Here is a 27,599-nt window from a genome sequence, read left to right as displayed (position 1 = left end):
CTGCTCCCCAGGCCACAAAAGGCCTGGGGTGAGCCCCACAAATGAGAATATGTATAATGTCTGGGGTAGTGGCCAGATTCCCCACTTTTTATTCCAATATTTGACAATGAGGGTGTGCTTAATATTTTGAAGAGAAGTTAAAGTAGATGGATTGTGCTGTCTTGTTTTCCCTGATTGGATGATTTGTATCTGGCTTTTTTTACTCAACATTGTGAGTGTATCAGTGTTTTGTAGCTGTGTAACAAATTATCCCCAAATATAGCAACTTAGCCTCAGAATCCTGGCATAAAACAACAATAAACATGTATTAACTCACCATTTCTGAAGGCCAGGAATCCAGTGTGGCTGGCTGACTTCGCCCAGAGCGCATGATCTGAGGTGGAGGAACTGCTTCCACCATGGCTCCCTCACAGCATGGTCAGGAGACCTCAGCACCTTACTGTGTGCACCCGGCCTAGGGCTGTTGGAGTGTCCTCACAATATGGCAGCTAACTTCTCCCAGAGTGAGTGAGCCAAGTCAGAGAAAAAAGAAAGCCTCAAATGCCTTTTATAACCCAGCCTCGGAAGTTACACAAAGTCATTTCCACCATATTCTGTTTATTAAAAGTGAGTCACAAAGCACAACCCACACTCAAGGGGAAAGAAATCAGACACCACCTTTTGGAGGGAGGAGGATCAAAGAATTTTGCAGATATTAGGTCACCATAGTAAGAATTATCTATATTATTTTGTGTCACAGGAGTTGGCCAGAAAGACCTCTGTAACTGAGAGGTGACAGCATGCTGGCAGCCCTCACAGCCCTCGCTCGCTCTCAATGTCTCCTCGGCCTTGGCGCCCACTCTGGCCATGCTTGAGGAGCGCTTCAGCCCGCTGCCGCACTGTGGGAGCCCCTTTCTCGGCTGGCCAAGGCCAGAGCTGGCTCCCTCAGCTTGCCGGGAGGTGTGGAGGGAGAGGCGCGGGCGGGAACTGGGGCTGCGCGGTGCTTGCGGGCCAGCGCGAGTTCCGGGTGGGCGTGGGCTCAGCAGGCCCGCACTTGGAGCGGCCGGCAACCCCGCCGGCCCCAGGCAGTGAGGGGCTTAGCACCTGGGCCAGCAGCTGCTGTGCTCGACTTCTCATGGGCCTTAGCTGCCTCCCCGCGGGGCAGGGCTCAGGACCTGCAGCCTGCCATGCCTGAGCCTCCCCCCCGCCGTGGGCTCCTGCACGGCGGGAGCCTCCACAAAGAGCGCTGCCCCCTGCCCCACGGCGCCCAGTCCCATTGACCACCCAAGGGCTGAGGAGTGCCGGAGCACAGCGTGGGACTGGCAGGCAGCTCCACCTGTGGCCCCGGTGCAGGATCCACTGGGTGAAGCCAGCTGGGCTCCTGAGTCTGGTGGGGACTTGGAGAATCTTTGTGTCTAGCTAAGGGATTGTAAATACACCAATCAGCACTCTGTATCTAGCTCAAGGTTTGTAAACACACCAATCAGCACCGTGTCTAGCTCAGGGTTTGTGAATGCACCAATGGACACTCTGTATGTAGGTACTCTGGTGGCGACATGGAGAACTTTTATGTCTAGCTAAGGGATTGTAAATACACCAATCGGCACTCTGTATCTGGCTCAAGGTTTGTAAACACACCAATCAGCACCCTGTGTCTAGCTCAGGGTTTGTGAATGCACCAGTCGACACTCTGTATCTAGCTACTCTGGTGGGGACATGGAGAACTTTTGTGTGGACACTCTGTATCTAGCTAATCTATTGGAGATGTGGAGAACTTTTGTGTCTAGCTCAGGGATTGTAAAGGCACCAATCAGCACCCTGTCAAAACAGACCAATCAGCTCTCTGTAAAATAGACCAATGGGCTCTCTGTAACGTGGACCAATCAGCAGGATGTGGGTGGGGCCAGATAAGAGAATAAAAGCAGGCTGCCGAGCCAGCGGTCGCAACTTGCTGGGGTCTGCTTCCACATTGTGAAAGGTTTGTTCTTTTGCCGTTTGCTATAAATGTTGCTACTGTTCATTCTTTGGGTCCACGCTGCTTTTACGAGCTGTAACAGCGAAGGTCTGCAGCTTCACTCCTGAAGCCATTGAGACCACTAACCCACCGGGAGGAACGAACAACTCCAGGTGCGCCGCCTTAAGGGCTGTAACAGGCGCCGTCTTAAGAGCTGTAACACTCACCGCGAAGGCCTGCAGCTTCACTCCTGAGCCAGCGAGACCACAAACCAACCAGAAGGAAGAAACTGCTCTAACACGTCCGAACATCAGAAGAAACAAACTCCGGACACGCCGCCTTTAAGAACTGTAACACTCACCGCGAGCGTCCGCGGCTTCATTCTTGAAGTCAGTGAGACCAAGAACCCACCAATTCCGGACACATAACTAGCAAAGCTACTCCAGGATGAAGCAGGTACCTCAAACGGGGAGGAGTTCCCATCCTGGGGGTGTGTAAACAGGTGGGAGATGGAGGGAATTTTAATGTCCGTTAGGGTCTGGGACTCTGGAGTTGGACAACCTAATTCCCAGGCCTCCTTTCTGTTGTGTTTTGAGGTATTCCCAGTTGTCCATATCACCTGGGAAGGGCCAGAGTTGGCCCCGTCAAATGTCCAAAGTGAGATTCTTGATGTTCTTGTTGCTTCTGGCCAGAGAGCCTCGGAGCCACCGGCTCCAGGATACACCTTGTAACGCCTTAACACCTAAGGTGTTGGTTGGTAATTTTGTTCAAGAGCAAATCTGATCTCTTTCTCATCCGATGGGTAACGCTCTGACATGGTAAAAGTGTGAAGACACACAGCTGTAACCACTGCTGAAGGGCACGCTGACTTTTACATTCTCTTGGCAGAGCAATCTCAATTTTAATGTGAAAGCGCCTTTCAACCTAGCAGTTTTGATTTCCGTAGGAAGTCTGAGGAATACCCTCTCCCTCCCCTGCCACTGCCACGTTGTTCGTAACAGGAAAAAAGGGAAGTAACCTAAATATCCATCTATATCAGGGCATCCCGTGAAGCCAGTAGAAGGAATAAGGTCATTCTCTATGTACTGACTCTGAAAGAGCTCTGCAAAATATTAAATGAAAAAGGTGGGCTAGGCATGACAGCTCATGCCTGTAATCCCAGCCCTTTGGGAGGCCAAGGAGGGAGCTCACTAGAGAGCAGGAGTTCAAGACGAGCCTGGTCAACATAGCAAGACCCCATGTCTGTAAAAAAGTAAAGGAAATTAGCCAGATGTGGTGGCATGTGCCTGTAGTTCTAGCTACTTGGGAGGCTGAGCAGGAGGATCACTTGAGCCCAGGAGTTAGAAGCTGTAGTGAGCTATGATTGCACTGCTTTGCACTGCTGCACCCTAGCCTGGGCAGCAGAGTGAGACACTGTCTCCAAAAAAATAAATAAAAATTAAAATGAAAAAGGCAAGTTGTAGAACAGTAAGTATAGTATGAATTCATTTAAATATGAAACAAGTACCACAAAACAAATCCCTGTACGTTTCTGTCATATACTTCGTGCACAGAAACACAACTCGTTGGCCATGGTGGTTACTTTTTTTTTTTTTTTTTTTGAGACGGACTCTTGCTCTGTTGCCCGGGCTGGAGTGCAGTGGCATGATCTCGGCTCACTGCAAGCTCTGCCTCCCGGGTTCACGCCATTCTCCTGCCTCGGCCTCACAAGTAGCTGGGACTACAGGTGCCCGCCGCCACACCCAGCTAATTTTTTTTTTGTATTTTTTAGTAGAGACAGGGTTTCACCATGTTAGCCAGGGTGGTCTGGATCTCCTGACCTCGTGATCCGTCCACCTCGGCCTCCCAAAGTGCTAGGATTACAGGCGTGAGCCACCGCGCCCGGCCCATGGTGGTTACTTCTATGGAAGGGGGTAGGACTGGGAATAAATGGGGTGAGGGAGACTCTTTTCGTTTTACTCAATCTGTGTTAATATCATATGAATTGTTAATAATGTGGTTATATTTATTCACAAGTGGTTTATTTACTTCTCAAGCAAATCTGAAGGGGTACGAGAGTTCTTTGCCAACCATCCTGTCCCTGGCTCTGCTGCCCAGAGACTGTTGCCAGTCCGGGCATGACCAACCCCTTGGTCTCTCCCCCTTTACACACTTTCAGGCACAGGCGGCTCACTACCTTACCAGGCAGTTCCTCAGCGTGTGGACACTTCTAATGGTCAGAGGCATTCCTCCATGCTGAGCCAAGCACCATCTGCCTGTAGTTCCTCTTGTCAGTCCTACTTCTGCCTTCTGATCATTCTCAGAGGCACTTAAGTGAGGTGGAAACCAGCACAGACTGTGGAGCTCACTGCCTGTATTCAAATCCTGGTCCTGCAACTGACCCATTCTAGGATTTGGGAAAAATGTCTTAATACTTCTGTGCTTCAATTTTTCTTGCCTATAAAATGAAAATAATGAGGATGGGCATAGTGGCTCATGCCTGTAATCCCAGCACTTTGGGAGGCCGAGGTGGGTGGATCACTTGAGGTCAGGAGTTCAAGACCAGCCTGGCCAACATGGTGAAGCCCCATCTCTACTAAAAAAACAAAAATTAGCTGGGCATGGTGGTGCTACTCAGGAGGCTGAGGCAGGAGCATCGCTTGAACCCAGAAGGCAGAGGTTGCAGTGAGCCAAGATCGTGCTATGCACTCCAGCCTGGGTGACAGAGCAAGACTCCATCTCAAAAAATAACAAAAAATAAAATGAAAATAATGATAATAGTACATATTCCTTAGATTGACAGGAAAAATTAGCTTTTGTAAAATGTTTATGACGTTGTTTAGCACACAGTAATTACTAAATAAGTTACTTGAAAAATAAGTAAGAGAACTGGTTTTTAGTCCTGGCTCCCCAGCCACTGGTTCTCTCTTCTATAAAATGAATGAGTCCTTTTAGTGTCAGGGTCCCCAGAGTCAGAGAAAGATGCAGGTATGAAGCTTCTTTGACATCTTTTTTTTTTTTGGAGACAGAGTCTCATTCTGTCACCAGGCTGGAGTGCAGTGGCACCATCTCAGCTCACTGCAAACTCCACCTCCCTGGTTCAAGCGATTCTCCTGCCTCAGCTTCCCGAGTAGCTGGGACTACAGGCATGCGCCACCACGCCCAGCTAATATTTGTATTTTTAGTAGAGACGGGGTTTCACCATGTTGGCCAGGATGGTCTCGATCTCTTGACCTCGTGATCCGCCCGCCTCGGCCTCCCAAAGTACTGGGATTACAGGCGTCAGCCACCGTGCCCAGCCAAAGCTTCTTTGACATCTTAAGGCTTATTGTAAGATGTATGCACGTGTTCTGTTTTACTCCTTAATGTGAAAAGAATGGGTTTGGTCTGAGATGAACACTCCTGGAAGATCATGATTATCTAATGGAATCCTGTACCTTGTCGCACATGCCCATACACATCTGTATGTATCCAGGGTACTGGACACTAATGTGAGAACTGGGCCTGGAGGAACCTCTGCAGTCCTTTCAGCCCCAGGTCAAGGTCAAGCCTTGGCTCTGTCATGAATAAGATGAGGGAGCATGGTCCAACTTCCATCTACACATGGATTCAGTATACTCATCTCTAAGATGGAGATGCTGGCTCCTGCCTGCCTTGCTCACCTTCCAGGGATGTAGACAGGTCAAATGGGAGCGATGCATGTCAAGGGGCTTTGTACTCTGCACGAAGCATCAGCTTTGCAGAGGCAGTCCTCGAAGTCCCTGGTAGCCCCTTCACTCAGGGGAGACCAGTACTTTCTGAGACTAGCCCATCCTGAGTTTTAGCAGGGCATTTCCAGCAAGAGACCTCAAGGAGAGGCCAGGGTTCCTGCTAACTGGGGAGGGTGGGTGGAGGAGCTGCCAGTTCCTTCTTGGGGCCTCAGATGGTTGCTGTACCATCTCCAGGCCAAAACGGCCAGATTCCAGGGCTGTGCTGAGTCCTCTGAGGACCAGCCTGACCTCTTCCCAGCATTCTCAGGAGCCTCGCCAGAGGGGCCGGTGGAATTTCACCAGTGTCCCTCTGCCTGCCGTGGCCAGCTTTCTGAGCCCAGTCTGAACCCAGACGAGCTCTTGCGAACTCAGAATACCTGGGGGGAGTTCTCAATCAAGAGTCTCAGCTGCAATTCGTGCTTGTCCATTTGGATGCTGGGCTGATGTCCCCTCTATCTCTCCCAAGCATGTTCCTGTTTCCTCCATTCAATTCAATTCTGCACACCTCGACTGAGAGAAACTGGGTACTATGTCCTACCCAGGAGCTCACGGTCTACAGCAGCACTGTTCAATAGAACTTTCTGTGATGATGGAACTGTTCCATATCTGCACTAACCAACATGGTAGTCTCCTATTTGTTTGTTGGTTTTTGTAGTGACGAGTTTTCTCTATGTTACCTGCCCGGGTTGGTCTCAAACTCCTGGTCTCAAGCGATCCTCCTGCCTCAGCTTCCCAGAGTGCTGGGATTATAGGTGTGAGCCACTGTGCCCGGCCACCAGTGGCTATCAGGCACTAGAAATGTGGCTAATAGGACTGAGGAACTGAACTATACATCGTTTTCATTTTAATGATTTAGATGTATAGAGCAACATGTGGCTAGTAGCTATTGTAGCTACTGTATTGGACAATACAGTTCTAATTGGCGAGACAACTATAGAGGCAGGGGACCCAAGTAAGGCAGATGGACTCTGCTAGGTGTAGGGAGGGACATTCAATGTGCACTTGAGGGTGGAATGGGGAGAGATCATTTCCTGGGGTCAGGATCAGGAAAAGCCTCATGGGGGAGGGGGAATTTGCAGTGCATATTAAAGCAATAGGGATACACTTACAGGGAGGCTAAAAGCATTCCACGTGGAGGCACATGAGCTTTTTGGAGTAGACCTCTGTCTGCACCAGGTAGCATTATCAGACTGCCAGAGATAAACAGGCTGAGTAAAGAAGGAGAGAGAGAAGGAAAGCAAAGAGTCATTTGTGAGGGCCTTGAGTGCCAGGCTGAGGAGGTGGGGCTGTGTCCTGTTGGCTTAGTGAGGGAATGAGCTGAGATCATACAAGTGGGGCACAAGGCAGGGCCTGGGACACAGTAAATAGCAGCAGTTCTTGGCAGTGGGGAGCCATTAGAGGTGGTTGTGTGTTTCTGTTTGGTTTCTATTTCTGGTTTTTAAATTATTATTATTAAACTTTTAAAATTTGGGGATAATTGCAGACTAGTATGCAGTTGTAAGAAATAATACAGAGGAGCCGAGTGCAGTGGCTCACACCTGTAATCCCAGCACTTTGGGAGGCTGAGACGGGTGGATCACTTGAGGCCGAGTTCAAGACCAGCCTGGCCAACATAGTGAAATCCCATCTCTACTAAAAACACAAAAAATTAGCTGGGTGTGGTGGCACATGCTTATAGTCCCAGCTACTTGGGAGGCTGAGGCAGGAGAATCACTTGAACCTGGGAGGCAGAGGCTGCAGTGAGCCGAGATTGCACCACTACACTCCAGCCTGGGCAACAGAGTCAGACTCTGTCTCAGAAAAAGAAAGAGAGGAAGGAAGGAGGGAAGGAAGGGAGGGAAGGAGGGAACAGAGAGATCCCTTGTACTCTATGCAGTTTAGGTGGGAACTGTAGTTTTGTATCACAGCAAGGATAGTAACATTTATAAGGTCAAAATACAAAATATTTCTATCACAGGGATCTCTCATATTCCCCTTTTGTAGCCAAGTTCACTTGTCTCTTCCTCCTGCCTCCTTAACCCCAGGCAACCACTAACCTGTTTTCCATTTTAATATTTTGTCATTTAAAGAATGTTATATATATAATGTTATCTAAATGAAAATCATATATTATGTAACCATTTTGGACTAGCTTTTTTTTTCACTTGGCATAATTCTATGGAGATTCATCCAGGTTGTTGCATGTACCAATAGTTTGCTCTTTTTCACGGGTGAGTAGTGTTCCATGGTGTGGATGTACCATGGTTTGTTTGACCACTCACCTGTTGAAGGACATCTGGGTTGTTTCCAGGTTTGTCTATTACATATAAAGCTGCTATAAACATTCACGTACAGATTTTATGTAAACATGTTTTAATTTCTTTGGGATAGATACTCAGGAGTCCAATTGCATTTTAAAAAACTCTTGTGCACAGTGTGCCATTTTCTAGACCCACCAGTAGTTTATGAGTGAGCCAGTTTCTCTACATTCTCGCCAACATTTGGTGGTGTCGCTAATTTTTGTTTTAGAGATTTTGATAGGTATGTAGTGATATCTCATTGTGATTTTGACTTGCATTTCTGTGATAGGTCATGATGTTGAACATCTTGTCATGTGATTATCTGCAATATGTACATCCTCTTCAGTGAATGTCTCTTCACATTCTTTCCCCATTTTCTAATTGCTTTTTTTTCACTGTGGAGTTTTTTCTAATTGACATGTACTTCACACGCCACACAATTCATCCTTTTAAAATTCAGTGGGTTTTGATATATTCACAAGGCTCTGCAACCATCACCACTGTCTAATTCTAGAAAATTTTTATCACTCAAAAAAGAAACTCTATACCCATTAGTTCTCATTCTGCTTTTATCCCCTCCCCCAGCCCCTGGCAACCACTAGCCTCCTTTCCATCGCTGTGGATTTCCCTCATCTAGACATTTTATATCAATGGAATCACAATATATGGCCTTTGTGTCTGGCTTCTTTCATTTAGCATAATGTTTTCCAGGGTCATTCGTGTTGTATAATAGCACACATCAGAACTTTATTCCCTTTCTGACTGAATAATACTCCACTGTAAGGATCTGCCACGTTGTGTGTATCCATTCATCAGATGATGGACATTTAGGTTGTTTCTTCTTTTGGCTATTCTGAATAATGCTGTTATGAGCATTCATGAACAAGTTTTTTGTGTGGACTTATGTTTTTATTTATTTTCCACCCAGGAGTGGAATTGCTGGGTCATATGGTAGCTCTGTGTTTAACTTTTTCAGGAACTGCCAAACTGTCTTTCAAAGCAGCGGCACCATTTTATATTCCCATCAGCAATGTATGAGGGTGCCACTTTCTCCACATTCTTGTCAACACTTGTTACTGTCTGTCTTTTCTATTATAGGCATCTTAGTGTGTGTGAAGTGGAATCTCATTGTGGTTTGATTTGCATTTTCTGAATTATTAATGATGATGAGCACTTTTTTGTATATTTATTTGCCATTTTTATCTTTACAGAAATGTCTATTCAAATCCTTTGCTCATTTATAAATTGTGTTTTTATTGTTGAGTTCTAATAGTTCTTTATATATTCATATTTAAATCCTGTATCTACCAAGTATTTTTACAAATATCAATACAAAATATTTTTCCCATTCTTTGTGTTGTCTTTTCACTTTCTTGTGTCTGTTGAAGCAAATTTTAAATTCTGATGAAGTGTAACATCTATTTTTTCTTTTGTTGTTTGTGCTTTAGGTGTTACATCTAAAAAACCATTTCCAAGGTTACAAAAAACTTACACCTATGTTTTCATCATAGTTTCATAGTTTTAGCACTTACATTTAGGCCTTTGATCTATTTTGAGTTTATGTATTGTGTGTAGTGTCTAAATTCATTCTTTTGCATGTGGATATCTAGTTTTCTCATCACCATTTCTTGAGAAGATAATTTTTCCCCATTGAATTGTCTTGATGTTCTTTTTGAGAAGAAATTGTCTATAGATGTATGGGTTTATTTCTGGACTCTCGATTCTATTCCATTCATCTATATATCTACCTTATGCCAGTACCACAAAGTCTTAATTACTGTAGCTTTGTAGCAATTTTGAAATCAGGAAATGTGAGTTCTCCATCTTTGTCCCTCTTTTTCAAGATTGTTTTGGCTATTCTGGGTTCCTTTCATTTTCATGTGAATTTTAGGATCAGCTTGTCTATTTCTGGGAAAAAAAAGGCAGCTGGAGTTTTGATAAGGATGGCATTGATTCTTTTAATCAATTTGGTAATATTGCAATATTAACAATATTAAGTCTTCTGATCCATGAAGACTTAAGATCCATGGGATGTTTTTTATATTTATTTAGGTCTTATTTAATGTATTTCAGTGTTGTTTTGTAGTTTTCAATATAAATAAATCTAACAAAAGAAGTTAGAATTAGTATTTTATTCTTTTTGGCCAAGCGCAGTTCTATAATCCCAGAACTTTGGCCAAGGCAGGTGGATCACCTGAGTTCAGGAATTTGAAAGCAGCCTGGCCAACATGGCAAAATCCCGTCTCTACTAAAAATACAAAAATTAGCCACGTATGGTGGCATGCGCCTGTAATCCCAGCTACTCAGGAGGCTGAGGCAGGAGAATTGCTTGAACCCAGAAGGCAGAGGTTGTGGTGAGCCAAGATCGCACCACTGCACTCCAGCCTGAACAACAAGAGTGAGACTCTTGGCTCAAAAAAAAAAAAAGAAGAATTAATATTTTTTATATTATTATAAATTGAATTATTCCCTCAGGTTCATTTTCAGGTTTCTTATTGCTAGTGTATAGAAATACAACTGATTTTTGTGTATTGATCTTATATTCTGTAATTTTGCCAAACTCATAATTTCTTTTTTTTTTTTTTTTTTTTTGAGACAGTCTCATTCTATTGCCAGGCTGGAGTGCAGTGGCGAGATCTCTGCTCACTGCAACCTCTGCCTCCCAGGTTCTCCTGCCTCAGCCTCCCGAGTAGCTGGGACTACAGGTGCGCGCCACCATGCCCAGCTATTTTTTGTATTTTTTTTTTTTTTTTTAGTAGAGACAGTGTTTCACCACGTTGGCCAGGATAGTCTTGATTTCTTGACCTCATGATCCACCCGCCTCGGCCTCCCAAAGTGCTGGGATTACAGGCGTGAGCCACTGCGCCTGGCTGGAACTCACTAATTTTGTGTAGGAGTGTGTGTGTATTCCTTAGAATTTTCTATATACAACATTATATCATCTGCAAATACAGATAGTTTTACTTGGTCCTTTGCAGTCTGGAAGCATTTTATTTATTTTTCTTGCTTAATTATCCTGTCTAGACCCCCCAGTAAAATGTTGGTGAGAGCAAACATCCTTATCTTGTTCCTAATCTTGGGGGGGAAAGCTTTCAGTCTTTAACTATTAAGTATGATGTTAGCTTTCTGTCTTTTACAACCTGTTTTAAGATTATATTTATGTTTTATTATTTTATTATATATGGTAATACAAAATCCAAACAATACAATAAGATATAAAGAGGAAACAAAAACTTTCTCCCCAAATCCCACCATTATCAATATACTTCAAAGTTTTTTTCTTTGCATTATGTATATATATGGAAAATATAGATAACTTTACATACAAATCATCTCTTTTGTGACCAGGATTTTTTTTCTTTTTTTTTTTTTCCATTCAATATTGGTTCATGGCCATCTTTCCATGCTATGGCCAAGGATTTGCACCATCATTTTAGAGCTGCCCACATTCTATTTAGTAAGGTTGAACTATCATTTATCTGAGCAACTCTCTCTATGAATTCTTTTTTTTTTCAATTTTTATTTATTTTTTATTTTTTGGAAACAGAGTCTTGCTCTGTCGCCTGGGCTGGAGTGCAGTGGCACAGTCTCGGCTCACTGCAAGCTCTGCCTCCTGGGTTCAAGCCATTCTCCTGCCTCAGCCTTCCGAGTAGCTGGGACTACAGGTGCCTGCCACGACACCTGGCTTTTTTTTTTGTATTTTTGGTAGAGACAGGGTTTCACCACGTTGCCCAGGGTGGTCTTGAACTCCTTAGCTCAGGCAAACTGCCCACCTCCGCCTCCCAAAGTGCTAGGATAACAGGCATGAGCCACCACGCCTGGCCTCTTAATGAATTATTTCCCTTTTCCTCCCACTATTATAACTGAGACTGTGATGAACATCCTCATCATATCCTACCCAACATTGTTGAGTCTTCCTGTTTTTTTTTTCTGATTTTTTTTTTCTTTATATCTTTGTCAGATGATCACTATAGATTTGGGGGCAGGGAACTATTAATAATATGATCAGAATTGGGCTTTAGAAAGCTAACTTTGGCATTGTCAACTTACCATGTGATCTTGGGAAAACCCTTGTTCCTTCTCTGGGCCTCAATTTTTTCATTTATAATTTGAAGAGACTAAATTACTGGTTATCAAACTTGGGTGCATATTGAAATCTCCTGGGAAGTTTTTAAAAACACAGCCATCAGAGTCCCACTCCCCAGAGATTCTGATTCAGGTAGTGTGGGGTGTAGCCTGGACAGCAGGGTTTTAAAAGTCTCCTTAGGACTAGTTGATTGAATGTCCTCCTTCAAATATTCTTCTGTCATGGAGCTCTTACTTGGGCACCTGCTCAGAGAGAGGCTGTTGTAAAGCAGTGAAAAGATCTGTTCTTGGCATCCAGCAGACCTGAATTTGAATCCCAGCTCATTTGCTCCTGGCCATGTGACCTTTCAACTTCTCTAAACTTCCATTTCCCTACTCTTGGAGAGGAGGCTAAAATCCCCTCCCACTACTCAAGAGTTTCTGCAGGTAGAGGTGGTTTAGGCACTGTACACATGGAATGAGTGGTGATTTTTTTTTTTTTTTCTTGACTAAAGAGCCAGCCCCTGGGCAACAAAGTGGAAATGGAGATTGTGAGCATGTTGGAAAAAAACGCAACACTTCTCAAATTCGGCTACCACTTTACCCAGCAAGGACCCCGGCTTCGGGCATCCAACGCAATGATGAACAACAATGACCTTGGTGAGTAGAAATATGCTTCCTGCGCTGCCCGCAGGCCTGTTATTCCCTCCACCTGTGCTGGGGCTGTCAAGGAAAATTCTGTAGATGCCTTTCCGAGTCTTCTTGAGCCTTGATTTTCACATTCATCGCGTCTTCCCTGTTTTCTGCGTTTGTACCTCATCTCCACCCTGGACTATGAGCCCCTTGACTTCAGGAGCTAAGGCTGAGTCCTCTCCTCCTCAAAGCACAGCTCAGCACAGGCTGGGCCCAGAGCACACGTTAAGTGTGTTCGCAGAAGGAACTGAAATTTGGGAGGGCACAAGCCTCCCCGGGAGTATTTTCCTCTTCTGAATACCCTTCTCTGAACTCATAGCGTCCTCTCCAGGTCACACAGTCTAGATTTAGCCCCAGATCCCAAAACTACCTTCCAATAGGACTACCAAAATCTGAGCCTAGGAGACTTCACATTGATTTTAAGGTAAAAGTTGAAAACGTCAACTTCATAGTAAAGTAAAAGTAGGGTATATTAATGTAATCTCAATTAAAGGCATAGTTTGTTTTGTTCTAAAAGGAAAAATAATTATGAAGGAGACATTATCAGGAAATTTTTAAAAATAAAAAAATTAAGAAAATGAAAATAACACAATATTTTTTGATAATGAACACTTATATACCTATATGAACAAATAGGTATATAAGTCAACTGAATGAAAAGTTTGAGCAATCATGATCTTACTTGCAGATGCCGGTTGTTCACAAGCTCTGTGTAGTTATTGCTTATGTATATTCCTGCTGGCTGCCAAAAAAGAATTTGATATAGCATTCAAGAAAGGGAGCATGACTGACAAGGCTATAGGAAAACAAGAGGGGAAAAAAAACAAGAAAAGCAGTAGGTCTGTATCATTAACATGAATGATGATTATATTGAGCCCTGAGTTTCCTAGAACCAAGACAGCAGGAAGCCAAACCAAGTTACAGTATTCTTATCACAGAAGGGAAGGAAGCATAATGAGTTTGAAAAAAAAAAAAAAAAAAAAAGCCTCTTTCTGGGACTACATTGTGAAACAAACTTGTGTTTTAAAGGACAGCATCTTCAGTGAGTTTTTCATCAGATTCAAACCTGCTCTACACAATGGTTTCCAACCCTCGATAAAATGCAAAGAGCCTAATACGAATGCTCCACTCAAAGTATGTCACTTCCTGGTGATTTATCTGAGGCCAGGTTACTACCTGGAAGCCCTCGAAGAACAGAGATGAGTGTGCAGGAGTGTATGCTCAAGGCAGGTGTGCACAGACCCCACATGCACAGATAACCACAGGATTACACACACTCACATACACACTTTAGATCGAGTTATTAAATTCCACAAACATATACCAAAGTTCTATAGGTTCCTGCTTGTAAGGATGTCACAGCCCAGGAGCTATTCATTCATTGCTGACTTCAAATGCCACTATTTTCTAGAGCCTCGGGTTTAGAAAAGCCCATTTTTAAAAATGTGCGCAGAGTCTTGGTTTATCAGAAGTATCCTTGAAATAAAGTAAGAACGAACACAAATAAGAATCATAATTATTATATCATATCACAGGTGTCATAGCTAAACTGAATGGTGGGAGAAGGCCAGCAGCTGCGATCTGGCTGCAGTACCAGCATGGAGAAGCCTTGCATTTCTATTCTATATGCAATAATCTCATATTTGTTTCCCCCTCAGTTAAGTTTCTTCTGTGCCCCTTGGCTCCTATCTCTGGGCTAACCCAGTTTTTGTCCTCCAATGGCATGATGGTCTGGAGGTCTTGTTTCTGGGGATAGAGGCTTTAGATGAGCAGAGGTCACAGGTGCTGCAGGGGGATACCAGCATCATCTAGGAGTTGGACAAAATGGCCTTTGAAAACTCTCCCAGTCCTGTGAATCTGAGAGTCCAAAATTCAGGCCTGACTCCCATCACCAAGAACTTTCAGAGGCCATTATAAGAATGTAGGATGGTAGAGCCAGAAGGACTTAGAGCTTATCCCTCCAGTTCCCTTAGAAAGAAACTGGAGCCTGGGGTGGGGGTAAGGGGTCTAGGCAGCAGCTTAGTCAGGTCACACCAGCTGTTAGTGACAGCAGGCATTTTCTGGGCAACTTTTGTGTGCCTAGGACTGTGCTAGGTGATATCAGAGGTAGCAGAAAGGCTACCTCTGACTGAAGAAGCTTTATAACCTTTTAGGGGGAAAAAGACTCAAAGGCATGCCTAAAAATTCAAGAATGCCTATAAATTCTATCTAAACAAAGTGAGGCAATGATTTATCGAGACAGAGGCCAGTTAGGCAAAGCATCCTGGTTGGGGATGGGGCTTTAGCCAGCCTTGAAAGGAAGAGATAGGTTGATGGAGGAGGTGAAGAGGCCTCCCTCTGGGGGTTCTAGAAGTATTAGGAAGTAGTGCTGGGGGTACAAAGGAGAGACAGAAGGATCTAAAAGGATTGGAAGAACTGTTACAAGGAGTTAGACCTAGAAGGAAAAATAAGAGTTCACAAAGAAGGAAGGGAAGGGCATTCCAAGCAGAGGGAACAGCATGAGCAAAGGCAGGACAGTTGAAAGTATATGGGATGTTCACAAGGAATGGGGCTGGGTAGGTGTTTGGGTGGCTGCAGCCCAAGGCCTTTAAGGTCAAGCTCAGGGGCCTGGCGATGGAAGCAGGCAGGAAGCACAGACTGTGGCAGTTTCCTGGACGGTGATGCCAGGTGATAAAAATGGGCCTCTGGGTTACCCGAGGGAACTGTGGGCAGCTGCTCCCTTGGGGTTTCCTACAGAAGGAATTAGAGATGAATCATCTCAGTGATTACAGGGAACAGAGTGCTACTTGGTGATGTAGGATCTCTAGCTTTAAAATGAAATTTGCGCCCATCTGCTAATTTTTGTAAGATAAATGTTTGTTTATGGCAGTGCCTCTGCTTCCTCCTGACTTTACAACAGATTATTTGCATTCTACGTTAATGCCGCGATGAAGCAGACAGACTTCATGTTTTCCAACTGAATATTTGTATCGTAAAAGCCTCCTGCCAGCTCCTCCTTGGGACTGAGGCTGTTAGCAGGCCTGGCAGCAGGGAGCACAGATTGGGAAGGGAGCAGGCCTCTCAGGCCTCCTGCTCACTCTCACCTGCCTCTGCCGGCTCTTTGCCCATGGCTGGGGCCTCTGCAGTACTTGGGCTCCTCCTTGGGGGACATTCAGTCCCCAAGGCTATGAGGACAGTGACTGGCTCTGCAGACAGGCGGTATGCCCAGGATGCATCCTGACCAGTGCGTCTTCGCTCTAAACAGAGCATTCTGTGAGTGCAGGGCGCCAGGGAGGAGCCGAGCTGTGGATCCCATCTGCGTTTTCCCACAGCAATACCTCAGATGACTGTCATCTCCACACTATTTATAGCAAAGAGCCAGGCCAAGCATGGCACTCGGGTCCTCTAAATCTGCCACTGCACCTCTCTCCACTTAGCAAAATCTGAATTGCAGCCTGTGAGTTAAGACAGTTGTGTGGGTTGGGGTATCGTGTGGAGGGAGAGTAACATGTTTAAAAGCAGAAAACATCCCTTCCTGGCAGTCACCATTTTACAGTATTCTCAGGGAAGACCTTTGCAGCAAGCAGCCCAGACATAGCACACTGCAAAGCAATTTCTAAAAAAATTTATTGTCAATTGACAATTTGTAATTGTATACCTTTATGTGATACAAAGTGCTGTTATGATTTATGAATACAATGTGGAAAAATTAAATTAAGTGAATTAGCGTATCATCACCTCAAATACTTTTTGTGGTGAGAACGTTTATTTTTAGCAATTTTGAAATGTATAATACACTATTACTAGCTATATTCACTATGCTGTGTAACAGAGCTTTATAAAACACCTTATTCCTCTTGTCCAACTGAGATTTTTGTATCCTGTGGCCATTATCTCCCCATTCCCTGCCCACAGCTTCTGTAATGACAATTTTACTCCCTGCTTCTATGAGTTCAATTGTTTTAGATTCCACATATAATTTGTCTTTTTGTGCCTGGCTTATTTCACTTAGTATAATGTTCTCCAATTCCATTCATGTGGTTGCAAGTGAACAAATTTCCTTTTTTGTTTTTTTAAAGAAAAGGCTGAATCATATTCCATTGTGCATATATCCCACAGTTTCTTTATCCATTCTTGTTGATAGACACTTAGGTTGATTCCTTGTTTTGGGTATTGTGAATGATGCTGCAATGAACATGTAGTGAAACACCTTTTCAACTGATTTTAAATATTTTGGGTAAATATCCAGAAGTGGAATTGCTGGATCCCAAATCAGTTTCATCATAGTCCCCCAAACCTATCTCAGAAAAGGCAGCCAGGTATGATGGCTCACACCTGTAACCCCAGCACTTTGGGAGGCGGAGGCAAGCGGATCACTTGAGGTCAGGAGTTCAAGACCAGCCTGGCCAACATGGTGAAACCCTGTCTCTACTGAAAATACAAAAAATTAGCCGGGCATGGTGGCAGGCGCCTGTAATCCCAGCTCCTTGGGAGGCTGAGGCAGGAGAATCGCTTGAACCCGGGAGGCAGAGGTTGCAGTGAGCCGAGACCATAACATTGCACGTCAGCATGGGCAACAAGAACAAAACTCCATCTAAAAAAAGAAAAAAAAGAAAAAAAGAAAAGGCTATTCCTTTCCTCACAGCCACCCAAACCAGAAATCTGGGCCTGTTCCTAGACGCTGCCTCCACCCCAGCCAGCCAGTCACCTCCTTGCCAATCCCAGTGTCCTGGCGTATATGTTGAGCCCTCGTCATACTCATCTCCTCCAACATCCTCAGGCCCCCAGCTCCTCCAGAGCAGGCATCCCTGGCACTCATCCCAAGTCTCCTTCCGAAGCTTGCCTTGTCACCCCTCCACTTAGAACCCTCACTTGGCTCCCATTGCGCTCAGTCAGGCCCCTTGAAATGACTCCCAAGTCTATTAATAATAGCTGACTCTTACATGGCACTTACTGTGTGTTAGAGACTGTTCTGAACACTTCCCATCTCATTAGCGCATGTAGTCCTCCCCACAACCAGGTGAGACAGGTGCTATTGTTATCCACACTTTACAAGAAGGAAACAGAAGTCTAGAGAAGTAGGTAATTAACGTTACCCACAATCCGTGGGCAGGACCGGGATTTGAACTGGCAATGTGGCTCCAGTGCCTGGGTGTTCCACATTGGAAGATGGTCCCATCAGGAGGTCATCTCTTGACATCTCCAACAAGCCATCCTTTTGCCATGTTACTACCATTCCAGGTAGCCTCAGTGCCCCCAAGTGACCAAGGAAAAGCTTACCCTTAGAGGGTTGTTACTCCCAATGCCCGCCACCTTCCCATCCTCTACCTTTTCGTTGTTTAAAATTCAGCTGACCTGTTAGCTGCCACCTGGGAAGGTCTGACCACTTCATTCTTTATGCCTCTCATACCTCAGAGAGCTGCCAGGGTCTTCATATTTCTCAAACAGTAGTTCTCAAACATTGTATATCTTGGTCCCTGTTATACTGTGTCTTTACTTCTGATTCTTGTGCTTGGCACACAGCACTCAGTACATGCTGCCGAATATTTAAATGAATAGAAAGTGCTTTCCAAAAACATGATGGAAATGTTCAAATTTGGCAAGAAGTGGCAGAGGAGTTCAAGCAGCAGATGGAGGTTGGTCCGGACGACTGGAGAGCCCTTCTGGCATTCACAATAAAAAGGAGTCTCTGGCTCTTGCAATAAGCAGTGAGGAGTTTTTTAAAGAAAGTAAAGAGCAGACAGAATTGAAGGAGGATATTGGGAGACCCAGCTTTTACTCCCAGTTTTGTGACTTATTTGTAACTTGGAATAAGTTACTTCCCTCTCTTGGTCTCAACTTCCTTCATCATTAAAAAGGGAAAAAAATAATACCCAAATAAATGGATGCCTTTCCCTTCTCTCCATTCAGTCCCTGAAAAAGCCAGTGCCAGGGGGCCGGGTGGGGTGGCTCACGCCTGTAATCCCAGCACTTTGGGAGGCCGAGGCAGGCAGATCACGAGGTCAGGAGATCAAGACCATCCTGGCCAACATGGTGAAACACTGTCTCTACTAAAAATACAAAAAATTAGCCGGGCGTGGCAGCATATGCCTGTAGTCCCAGCTACTGGGGAGGCTGAGGCATGAGAATTGCTTGAACTCGGGAGGCGGAGACTGCAGTGAGCCAAGATCGGGCCACTGCAGTCCAGCCTGGTGACAGAGCGAGACTCCGTCTCAAAAAAAAAAAAAAAAAAAAAAGACAAGCCAGTGCCAGGGGAACCATGCACACAGACACACAGATCCGGCCCAGTGGATACAATGAGGGCAAGTAATGGAAAATAACTACCCCCCCCCACCCCCACCAAGCCATGGGGTCCTTTCTGTTCCCTCAACCATGGGCCAGGGACTTGGATTTCAGTCCTGGCTCTGCTGCCAGCTCTCAGGGACTGGGGCTCTTTTCTTCTGCAGGGAGAAGGAGCTAATCCTCCCTGTGAGAATCAGATGTGATATGGATATGGAAACCCTACCCACACAAGGCTCAAGTCTACTGAGGGAGGCACTGGACTGAGGCTCAAGATGAGTCAAAAGTCTTTGTTCTAGCTGGGCGCGGTGGCTCGTGCCTGTAATCCCAGCACTTTGAGAGGCTGAGGCGGGGGGGGGGGATCACTTGAGGTCAGGAGTTCGAGACCAGCCTGGCCAACATGGTGAACCCCCGTCTCTACTAAAAACACAAAAATTAGCCGGGTGTGGCGGCGGGTGCCTGTAATGCTGGCTACTCAGGAGGCTGAAGCAGGAGAATTGCTTGAACCTGGGAGGCAAGGTTGCAGTGGGCCAAGATCGCGCCACTGTACTCCAGTCTGTGTGACAGAGTGAAACTCCATCTCAAAAAAAAAAAAAAAAAGGCTTGGTCCTGTCTGGTACTAGCTTTATTGCTTTAAGCAAGAAATATACCCTCTCTGCCATACTTTCCTCATCCATAAAATGGGAATGATAACTAACATTCCAGCAGCGTTGGAGGGGCTCCGATGAGGCAGTGAGGATGGCCCTGGTGGGCATGCCTGCACAGCTACTATGGAGATGCTTAAAAGTCTGGTTCATGTAAACTCTGTGGTCACGTTGAGCAAACCTCTTGTGCTCTTTGGGTTTTGGTTTTTGTCCCCTCACATCTACCCCCAAGAAGTTGGACATTCTGATCATCTCAGGAACTGGGCTGGCCCCACCTCCCTTGTGGGGTCTGCTTTGTATGGCCAGTGTCATGCACAAGCTGATTCGGTTTTTGTTGCAGCTCATATTCATCGATCTGGTGGCTGCAGGTCTACCGCCTCAGCTCGGGAACCTGAAGACATCTAAGTATAGACAGACTTTTTTTCCCTCCACAATAGCTTCCTGTCTCTGCCACACCAGCAGGCCTCTCGACTGCCACCTACTGGCTCTACAGACTTCTTTGACCTTTCTCTTGTGGCTGATAGAGCTTGCTGCTTGGTCTTCATCTGCAGACACAATTAATTTCAAAACACTCTCCCTTGTTACAACAAACAGAGCCCCTCCTGCCCCTCCCTGCATCCTCATCATCCTCTAAGCTAACGTCTCCAGCCTGCAACCTCCTGGCTAGTGCTTTCCTCTTTATGGCATTTAACTACTTTGTCACTTGAACAGTGTTGAGCTTAACTGTCTTGCCCCCGGGGGAAAATGGCAAGGTTAAACATAAGGGGGTACAAATACCGCAGGGTTATCTTCTGGGTGGAAACTCTCGTTTATATAGGCAGGAGGTAGGCAAGGAGCTCCCAGACGTAGCTGGGGGAAATGTTTCCACCTGGTTAAGACCCTAATCTCATTAAGGAGACTGACTAAACTTTTAACTCTTATCTGACCCGGAGTAAAAATCTTCAACTGGAGCTTCTGTAAGCAAAGAAAATAGCCGACTTGTAACGTGGGACTGTGTGGTCAGCCACTTAGTAGATATCTATGAATGAATCTCCACTACCACAGACCCTCATCAATGAACACTGACAGACTGGAGGGCTGTTGTACAGCTCACACATACTGTCCTTTCAAAACAACGGACTTCAGACTCAACAAACCAATTAGTGCGAGGTTTCACAGTGCTTTCTCAGAGCAACAGTGCTGGTCCGTGGTCTACAGGTAAAAGTGCCTTATATCTTATCTCCATTCCTTTCCAGTGAGGAAGAGGAGGCTTGCGGACCTGACTGGGCCCATCATTCCCAAGTGCCGGAGTGGTGTCTAGTGTGTGGCGGTGGAGACCATGCCTTTGAACTGGACGTGTTCTGTTGATGACCTGTGCTCTGCAGGGGAAACCAGAAGGCAAAATGCCGGCAGCACGAAACCCTTTTGTGGTTCAGTTCTTTATGCACTAAGGTTTTAGGTTGACTAGTGGTTGTAGTTGAAAATTTTATAAAATATCGTTAATGTGAAGTTTTTCTTTAGTCACAGAAGTTGAGTCTGGTTATTATTTAAAAACTAGAAGCCCCCAAACCAGCATATCTTACTGAAGATGATGTTCCAGCAGCAGCGACTTAGCCCCAGGAGCCCAGTTTCAATGGCCTTGCTGTGTGGTGTTTCAAGTGCATTTAAAATGTGTGACACAGAAACGGCACACTCTTCCACATGCTTTTGAAGTATTATAAAACACTTTATTACAAATTTGTCTTGGCTATTAGCAAATAAAACAGATTATCATTCTTTATTAACCCTCCTTGGAATTTTAACCTCAAGATTAAAGTTGCCAAATTGATTACTGGATCCAGAACACAATTTTCCCTGCAGGACAGAGACAGACTGAAGCCACCGAACTCTGCCAGGAATCAACATGAGATTCCTTTTGCTGGATATGCAGAAATGATAGGAAAAAAACCAATGGTGAAATTTCAAGTTTCAAAAACCAACCTTTCATTACCAATCCCAGGCAACAAACATGTCCCTGAGTGTTCTTTAAGAACATTTGGGACTTATGTACAATTTAATACTGGAGTTAGAACTTTTTCCTTACTGAATGCCAACCTTATGATGGATGTGAAAATCTACAGCCAAATACTTGAAAACACCCTTCTATATTGCACAGTGGGCAAATGGCTTATGTGAGGTAAGACACCAGAGGGATAAATTTCCAGATCAACATGGCTATGGTATTTAGTAATGGCCCAGCTTGGAGACTTCAGCTGACCTTATGCCTGTATATTAAGCCTCTGCAGGATGCAGGACAATGGTGAAGAAAATCAGATATCAAGGAATTGGGAAATCCTGGCCAAACCACCCCAAGATGATTACACTGAAACGTAATATTAGTATTGCTGCCAGATCTCTTTTTAACATCATGTGTGTCTCTTGGGATCCAGCAAAAATGTGAAGCTACAATGCCCTTGTGCCTTTTAATATACCACAGTGCCAGTTAAACTAATATTTCTGTTTGTTGCTTTCCGGAGTTATTTTCATTAGTGATTTCAGCAAATCTCATGATAAAGGACAAGGTCAAGAACTCCATAGCACTGAGCAGAGAGACTGGTGATGAAAAGGTGAAGGCCTGCACACTGAACTGTAAGGCAGTGGGCAGTACAGGGTAACTAGAGGCAGGGCCAGGGCCTCAGCACTATGGAAGAGTGTCCACTGAGGCTGCACATGGCCCAGGAGTGGCACCATGTTGCAGGGACAACCATCCCCACTTGGCTTCTCCTTAAAACACAATTGCAGCTGCATTCTGCATCGCTGAAAACTGCAATATTAAATCTGTTGGTCTATGTATGGCTGCCTATGTGTTTATTGGAACCTGTGTGACAGGGACATGTGCCTTGCACACTGGCCAGAAGACTGGGCAGCCACCATGGCAGTGCTGGATGACCTTAGTAAGAATGTGTCATGTATTCTAGGTGCTGATCTAAAAACTGTGGCTCAAATGTCATTGAGCTTATATGAAGCTCCCAGAAAGAACATTTAAAAGCTCAGAGAGTAAGTGCTGGGGAAAGCAGAGAAGCAGAGCTATTAGAGGAAATCTCATAGAAACGAAACCAAACCAACAGAAAATGAAGAAGGCCACATCTTTAAGGCCACTGCTGCCTCTATCAGATGAGTTGCTGGTCTAGACCAGGGGCTGGCAAACTTTTCTGTAAAAGGCCAGACCGTAAATATTTCCGATTTTGCAGGCCACATAGTGTCTGTTGCAACTACTCAATTCTGCCATAGATCATGTGTAAAGGGATGGGTGTGGCTGTTCCAATAAACTATACAGTTGACCCTTGAACAATATGGGTTTGAACTGCATGGCTGCACTTATATATGGATTTCTTTCAACTATACAGGTTGAAAATACAGTACTGGCAGGGGGCGAAACCTGTGTACATGGAGGGCTGATTTATCACATACATGAGTTCTGTAGGGCCCACTGTGGGACTTGAGTATGCATGGGTTTTTGTATACTCAGGCGTTCTGGAACTATCCTCCATGTACACCAAAGGATGGTTATTTCTACAAAAGCAGGAGATAAGCCCAATGCACAGCTTGCAGATTGCCCTCAGGCAAGAGACAGAGGTTAAGGGTAGATGGCAGATGACCTAAGTGGCTGGTTTTAGGAGGCTACTCCCAGGGCCACAGCTTTCACATGTTTGCCACCAGAGTAGAAGGTCTGCTGACAAGGGTAATGACTAAGCCCCAGCTGCATGGCAGAGAAAGGGCATATGCTGTGGCCACCAGGCTCAGGCTTTATCCCTCAGCAGCTTTGGGAACCCATGCAGCTCACCTTTTTTCTGTGCTCTAGCATCATCCAAATCAGAATGTCTCAGGTAGGTGGTAGACAACGCAACTCCTCCCTCCTGCTGTGAAGTGTAGACGGCTGCCATGGTGGCAGTGGCCAGAACTAAAGTTCCCGATTTCTCTGTTTCTGCAGCCTTGCCATGCTTTCTCTGTATAGTCACCCCAAACCTACTTTTACCGAGGGCCTGGGAAAATGCCAAAGGTGCTGCTCACACAAGCACTGGCCCATCCTCATCAGCATCAGGCCCTGGCTCTGGGCTCACAGGCTGTCGCACATGCTGCAAGAGTTCCCTAGGTATGCGTGGCCGTCGGGCTGTGCACTCGCATTCCTCTTTAAAGCTGTCTTGCATAGGGCCTGAAACTTTCCTGCTCCCCTTGTCTTGACATGTGACACAACAGGCTGTGAATCCTTGTCCTTGACAGGCAGGGCAGGTCAAAACAAGCTGGCGGCACGGAGGAGTAGAGCAGAGTTTATACTGGTCCCAGCGGGCTCCACAGTATGAACACTCTGGGGAGGAAGGAAAAGCCATCATTATAAACACATGTGTTCACACACATGTGGACAGGCATTGCTCCCTTTGCTGACTAGAATCTCGTAGATCCTGTGGAACCCGGGGAAGGTTTCCAAATAGTAAGTCTTCTGTCTTCTAGCAACAACAACTAACCACCACCCAGCTTATTTTTTTGTTGGGTGACTTCTGGGAACTGTCTGCTTCCAGTATTTACTGACTTTTTTTTCTTTTTCCCATCTAGAGAACAGGTGGTAAGTAGATGGTAATGAAAGTTTCTCTCTCTCACCAGCTATTCCAAAGCTGGCCAACCACCTCCCAACCCCCTCGTTAAGTGGTCTTTTCCTCTTTGATTGTTCCCTTTTCCTGTGGGGACAACACACCTAAATACAGGCGATAACCCACCTACAGTGAACATGTGCAATCCACACCCCTCTACCCGAGGCCTGCGTCTCTCCTGCTGTTGCTAGGACACTTGACCATCTGATTCCTAAAACTCACACCATCTTCTTCACCTGTTTTTCCCTGATGACCTCCTGTTACCATTGATAACATCATTCTTTCTCACTTTTCCTTACCTTGCTTATCTAAGCTACCTCTGAGCCTTCTCTCTCTCCTTCATACTCACAGGCAGGTACCCGTCGAGTCCAGCCAATATAACCTCTGTAAAATCAAATCTATTCTTTCCACTTGTTTAGAATTTATACTCCATCTAGCTCCAAAACAGATTGAAGTAGTGATCAATAAGACATAACTCAAAACCACTAAAATGAAAATAAGACCAAGAAAATAGGAGAGGACAATCAAATGCAAATCTTACTCAAATGTGCATGCCACCTGGGTCCATAGAGAGCTAGGAGTTCCTACAATCATGTGTGCTATGGATTTACTTGGTAGTCTGGTGAAGACTATAGATTCTGGCCTAGAAAAACTTTTTTGAGACAGGGTCTTGCTGTGTCACCCAGGCTGGAGTAGAGTGGCGTGATTTAAACTCACTGCAACCTCAACCTCCCGGGCTCAAGCAATCCTCCTGCCTCAGCCTCCTGAGTATCTGGTACACACCACCATGCTCAGCTAATTTAAAAAAGTTTTTGTAGAGACTTAGCTATGTTGCCCAGGCTGGTCTCAAACTCCAGGGCTCAAGCGATCCTCCTATCTTGGCCTCCAAAAGTGATGGGATTACAGGCATGAGCCTCTGTGCCTGACCTAGAAAAATATTTTTAAATGCATAAAATATGTAAGATTACAAAGGAAACCAACTATACAGAAATACAAAATATCAAAGTCTTTTTCAAAATCTGTAATATATAATAAGATGTGACATTTATTAACACATTATGTATCAACTCAGTGGTAGGCCTAATAACTATTTTCATTTTGAAGTAGTGATGAGTATAAATACCATTTTGAGATATCTGAGGCAACTGGAACATGAAAGTATTGTGAATCCTAATGAAGACAAAGTCACAGGTACATTAATGCAACTGGTACTTTGTTGCCTATGTTCATAATTAAAGGAAATGCTTTATTTTAGTGAGGTGTTATTGAAAACAAAGATAACAATTATTTTTCCATCCAAATTCGCAGAATCTCTGAAATCTATGTACCAATTCCAGGTTAAGAGCCCTGAATTAGCCCAGTAGTCCAGCTCTTGGAAGGTAGACAGGCAGGCAGGGCAGATGAGATGATCCCCATGTTAATGAGCTTGTTCAGCTAGCAATGGTGAAGCCAGGATACCAACCCAGGCCTCCTGACTCCTGGGCTAGGGTTCTCTCAGCTCTACAGCTGGGAAAATGGTGGCACAATGTACTTACTTTCCCTGCTTATTCAGTGCTCAGTAATGAGCACTGGCCTGTCTTCCCTGTGTCATTTTTCTAGAATGGTGAACTGACAATGTGCTTCATTTCAGTTTGGGCTCAGAGCCCGTGCTGACCTACCTGACACCACATCACTGTTGTAGGACAGAGCATAGCGTTCATCAAAAACAAACAACTTCCCTTTGTAAAAACCATCAGGAAACTCTTCCAGGTACTTGTGGATGCCACCCTTGAGCTGGAACACCTCCTTGCACACTCCCTAGGTGTGGAAAAACAACAGGAAATCTGAAGAGCCAGCAGAGAGACCTGTTAAGATGCTCACGGAAGAGCAGCGCGTGGCGAGGAGTGCTGACTGTGGAGGACTCATGGCCGCTGCTATCGGTCAGGGGCTCCTGGCTCCCACTGCGGGACACTGAAGAATTGCTGACCAAGGGGTCAAGGCACCAACTGGCCAGATCTTGCCTCCTAGGGGGATGGGTGATGACAGGAGGCAGGGCCTTCACCCTCTAGATCCTGGGAAGCCCAACTATTTTTGCTGCCCCCTAAATATAGGAAGACACCTGTTGGGACATGTAATGTTACTGAATTTGCTCTTCTCAGGATCAAGCAAAAGGATCAGGAAAAGGGAGATGTTAACTAATCTCTCCCTTTTACATCTGATGAGTCTCTCAGACTTACGTGTTTTTCATATCTTGAGATTAAAGACCCTCAGATTTTGTACTTACGAACTCCATGCTGGAGCCATATGAGGGGTGAAGGCATGCTTTGGCTGCCTGGGGGTGGGGAGTACTGGGGGCGGCAGACAGCTCCACGTAAGCTGCTGGTGGAGCTGCCTCCTTCACTGCCATGCCTACAGTGCCCTGGGGTGGTGGCTCACCTTGGCTTTGAGGTAGGCTGAACCCCGCTCACAGCGGATGCCCCCAGTGCAGTACATCAGCACTCTCTTCTCTCTGAAAAGTTCTAGATTTTTGTCAACGTAGCTAGGGAAGTAACTGAATTTCCTGATGTCTGGGGCTAAGCAGCCTTGGAATCGTCCCTGTAACACAGGAGCAACAAAAGGAAAATTATCAGAAAAACATACCTGGTAGGAACAAAGGTTCTTTTTGTACCCAACAAACCCTACCTTAGCAAAGAAGCCCCTGCCAGTTGCTAATCTCATCCCCGCTCTGACCTTTCAACTTCAAGATCTGAACTTAAAACCGAGGCTGTGGGCTGTGGGTCACCTTCCCAGGGTCCTCAGGGGAACTGGAGAGGCTGCCCAAAGGCAACTTTGCAAGATCCTTGATACATGTCAAAGGCAGGCTCATGGGAGTCACAAAGTATATTATGTGCCTAGATGTCTTTAATTCATATTTTCTTCGACTCTCTCACCAGATTCTGTGTTTTAGGACTTGGGTTTTCTCTGAAGCTGCCAGTACTGGGAGGAAATCCATGTGGCCACAGGTGGGCAAACACAAGGTCCCCTTGGGAAATATACCACACTGTGGGAATGGGGAGATCTACCAATTCAGAGAACTCAATTCTGGCTTTTACTTACTATTTTGCTTTCATAGAAGTTTCTGCAATCAAGAAGGATAGTATCACTTTGTTCTTGATTTGCCTGAGATAAAAACTTTTCTACTTCTTTATGAAATTCACCTGGGGATAAATGGATTCCTAAAACCAAACCAAAAAAATTATATTAAAACAAAGACAAAAAAAAAAAAAAATCAAAACCCAATCACAACTCACCCAGCCTGACTTACATGTTGCTTTGTTTCTTTCCACCCAAACCTCTTCCCTTCATAATTACAACTGTCTGAAAAGAACACTACTTGATGATCATGATGAAATAACTTAGTAATTCCAATAATTCCA

General features: G+C 45.1%; 2 protein-coding genes across 2 annotated transcripts in view; one reads left to right on the top strand and one right to left on the bottom strand.

The window, feature by feature from the left end:
• Positions 1 to 21,363, top strand: part of TMOD1 (tropomodulin 1) — a 91,898-nt gene extending 70,535 nt beyond the window's left edge. Inside the window, exons 9-10 of the mRNA XM_003260539.4 lie at positions 12,521 to 12,665; positions 20,836 to 21,363. Of these exons, the coding sequence (XP_003260587.1) occupies positions 12,521 to 12,665; positions 20,836 to 20,900 (210 nt within the window). The 3' untranslated portion in view covers positions 20,901 to 21,363. The remainder of the gene's footprint in view (positions 1 to 12,520; positions 12,666 to 20,835) is intronic.
• TSTD2 (thiosulfate sulfurtransferase like domain containing 2) overlaps positions 21,285 to 27,599 on the bottom strand; it is a 33,479-nt gene continuing 27,164 nt past the window's right edge. Inside the window, exons 7-10 of the mRNA XM_003260541.4 lie at positions 27,280 to 27,398; positions 26,620 to 26,778; positions 25,863 to 26,001; positions 21,285 to 23,924 (exon numbers count right to left, since the gene is read on the bottom strand). Coding sequence (XP_003260589.1) covers positions 23,626 to 23,924; positions 25,863 to 26,001; positions 26,620 to 26,778; positions 27,280 to 27,398 — 716 coding nt within the window. The 3' untranslated portion in view covers positions 21,285 to 23,625. The remainder of the gene's footprint in view (positions 23,925 to 25,862; positions 26,002 to 26,619; positions 26,779 to 27,279; positions 27,399 to 27,599) is intronic.

This window comes from Nomascus leucogenys, chromosome 1a (genome assembly GCF_006542625.1).
Source record: "Nomascus leucogenys isolate Asia chromosome 1a, Asia_NLE_v1, whole genome shotgun sequence".
Classification (NCBI taxonomy): domain Eukaryota; kingdom Metazoa; phylum Chordata; class Mammalia; order Primates; family Hylobatidae; genus Nomascus; species Nomascus leucogenys.
This window is presented reverse-complemented; position numbering and strand designations above follow the sequence as displayed.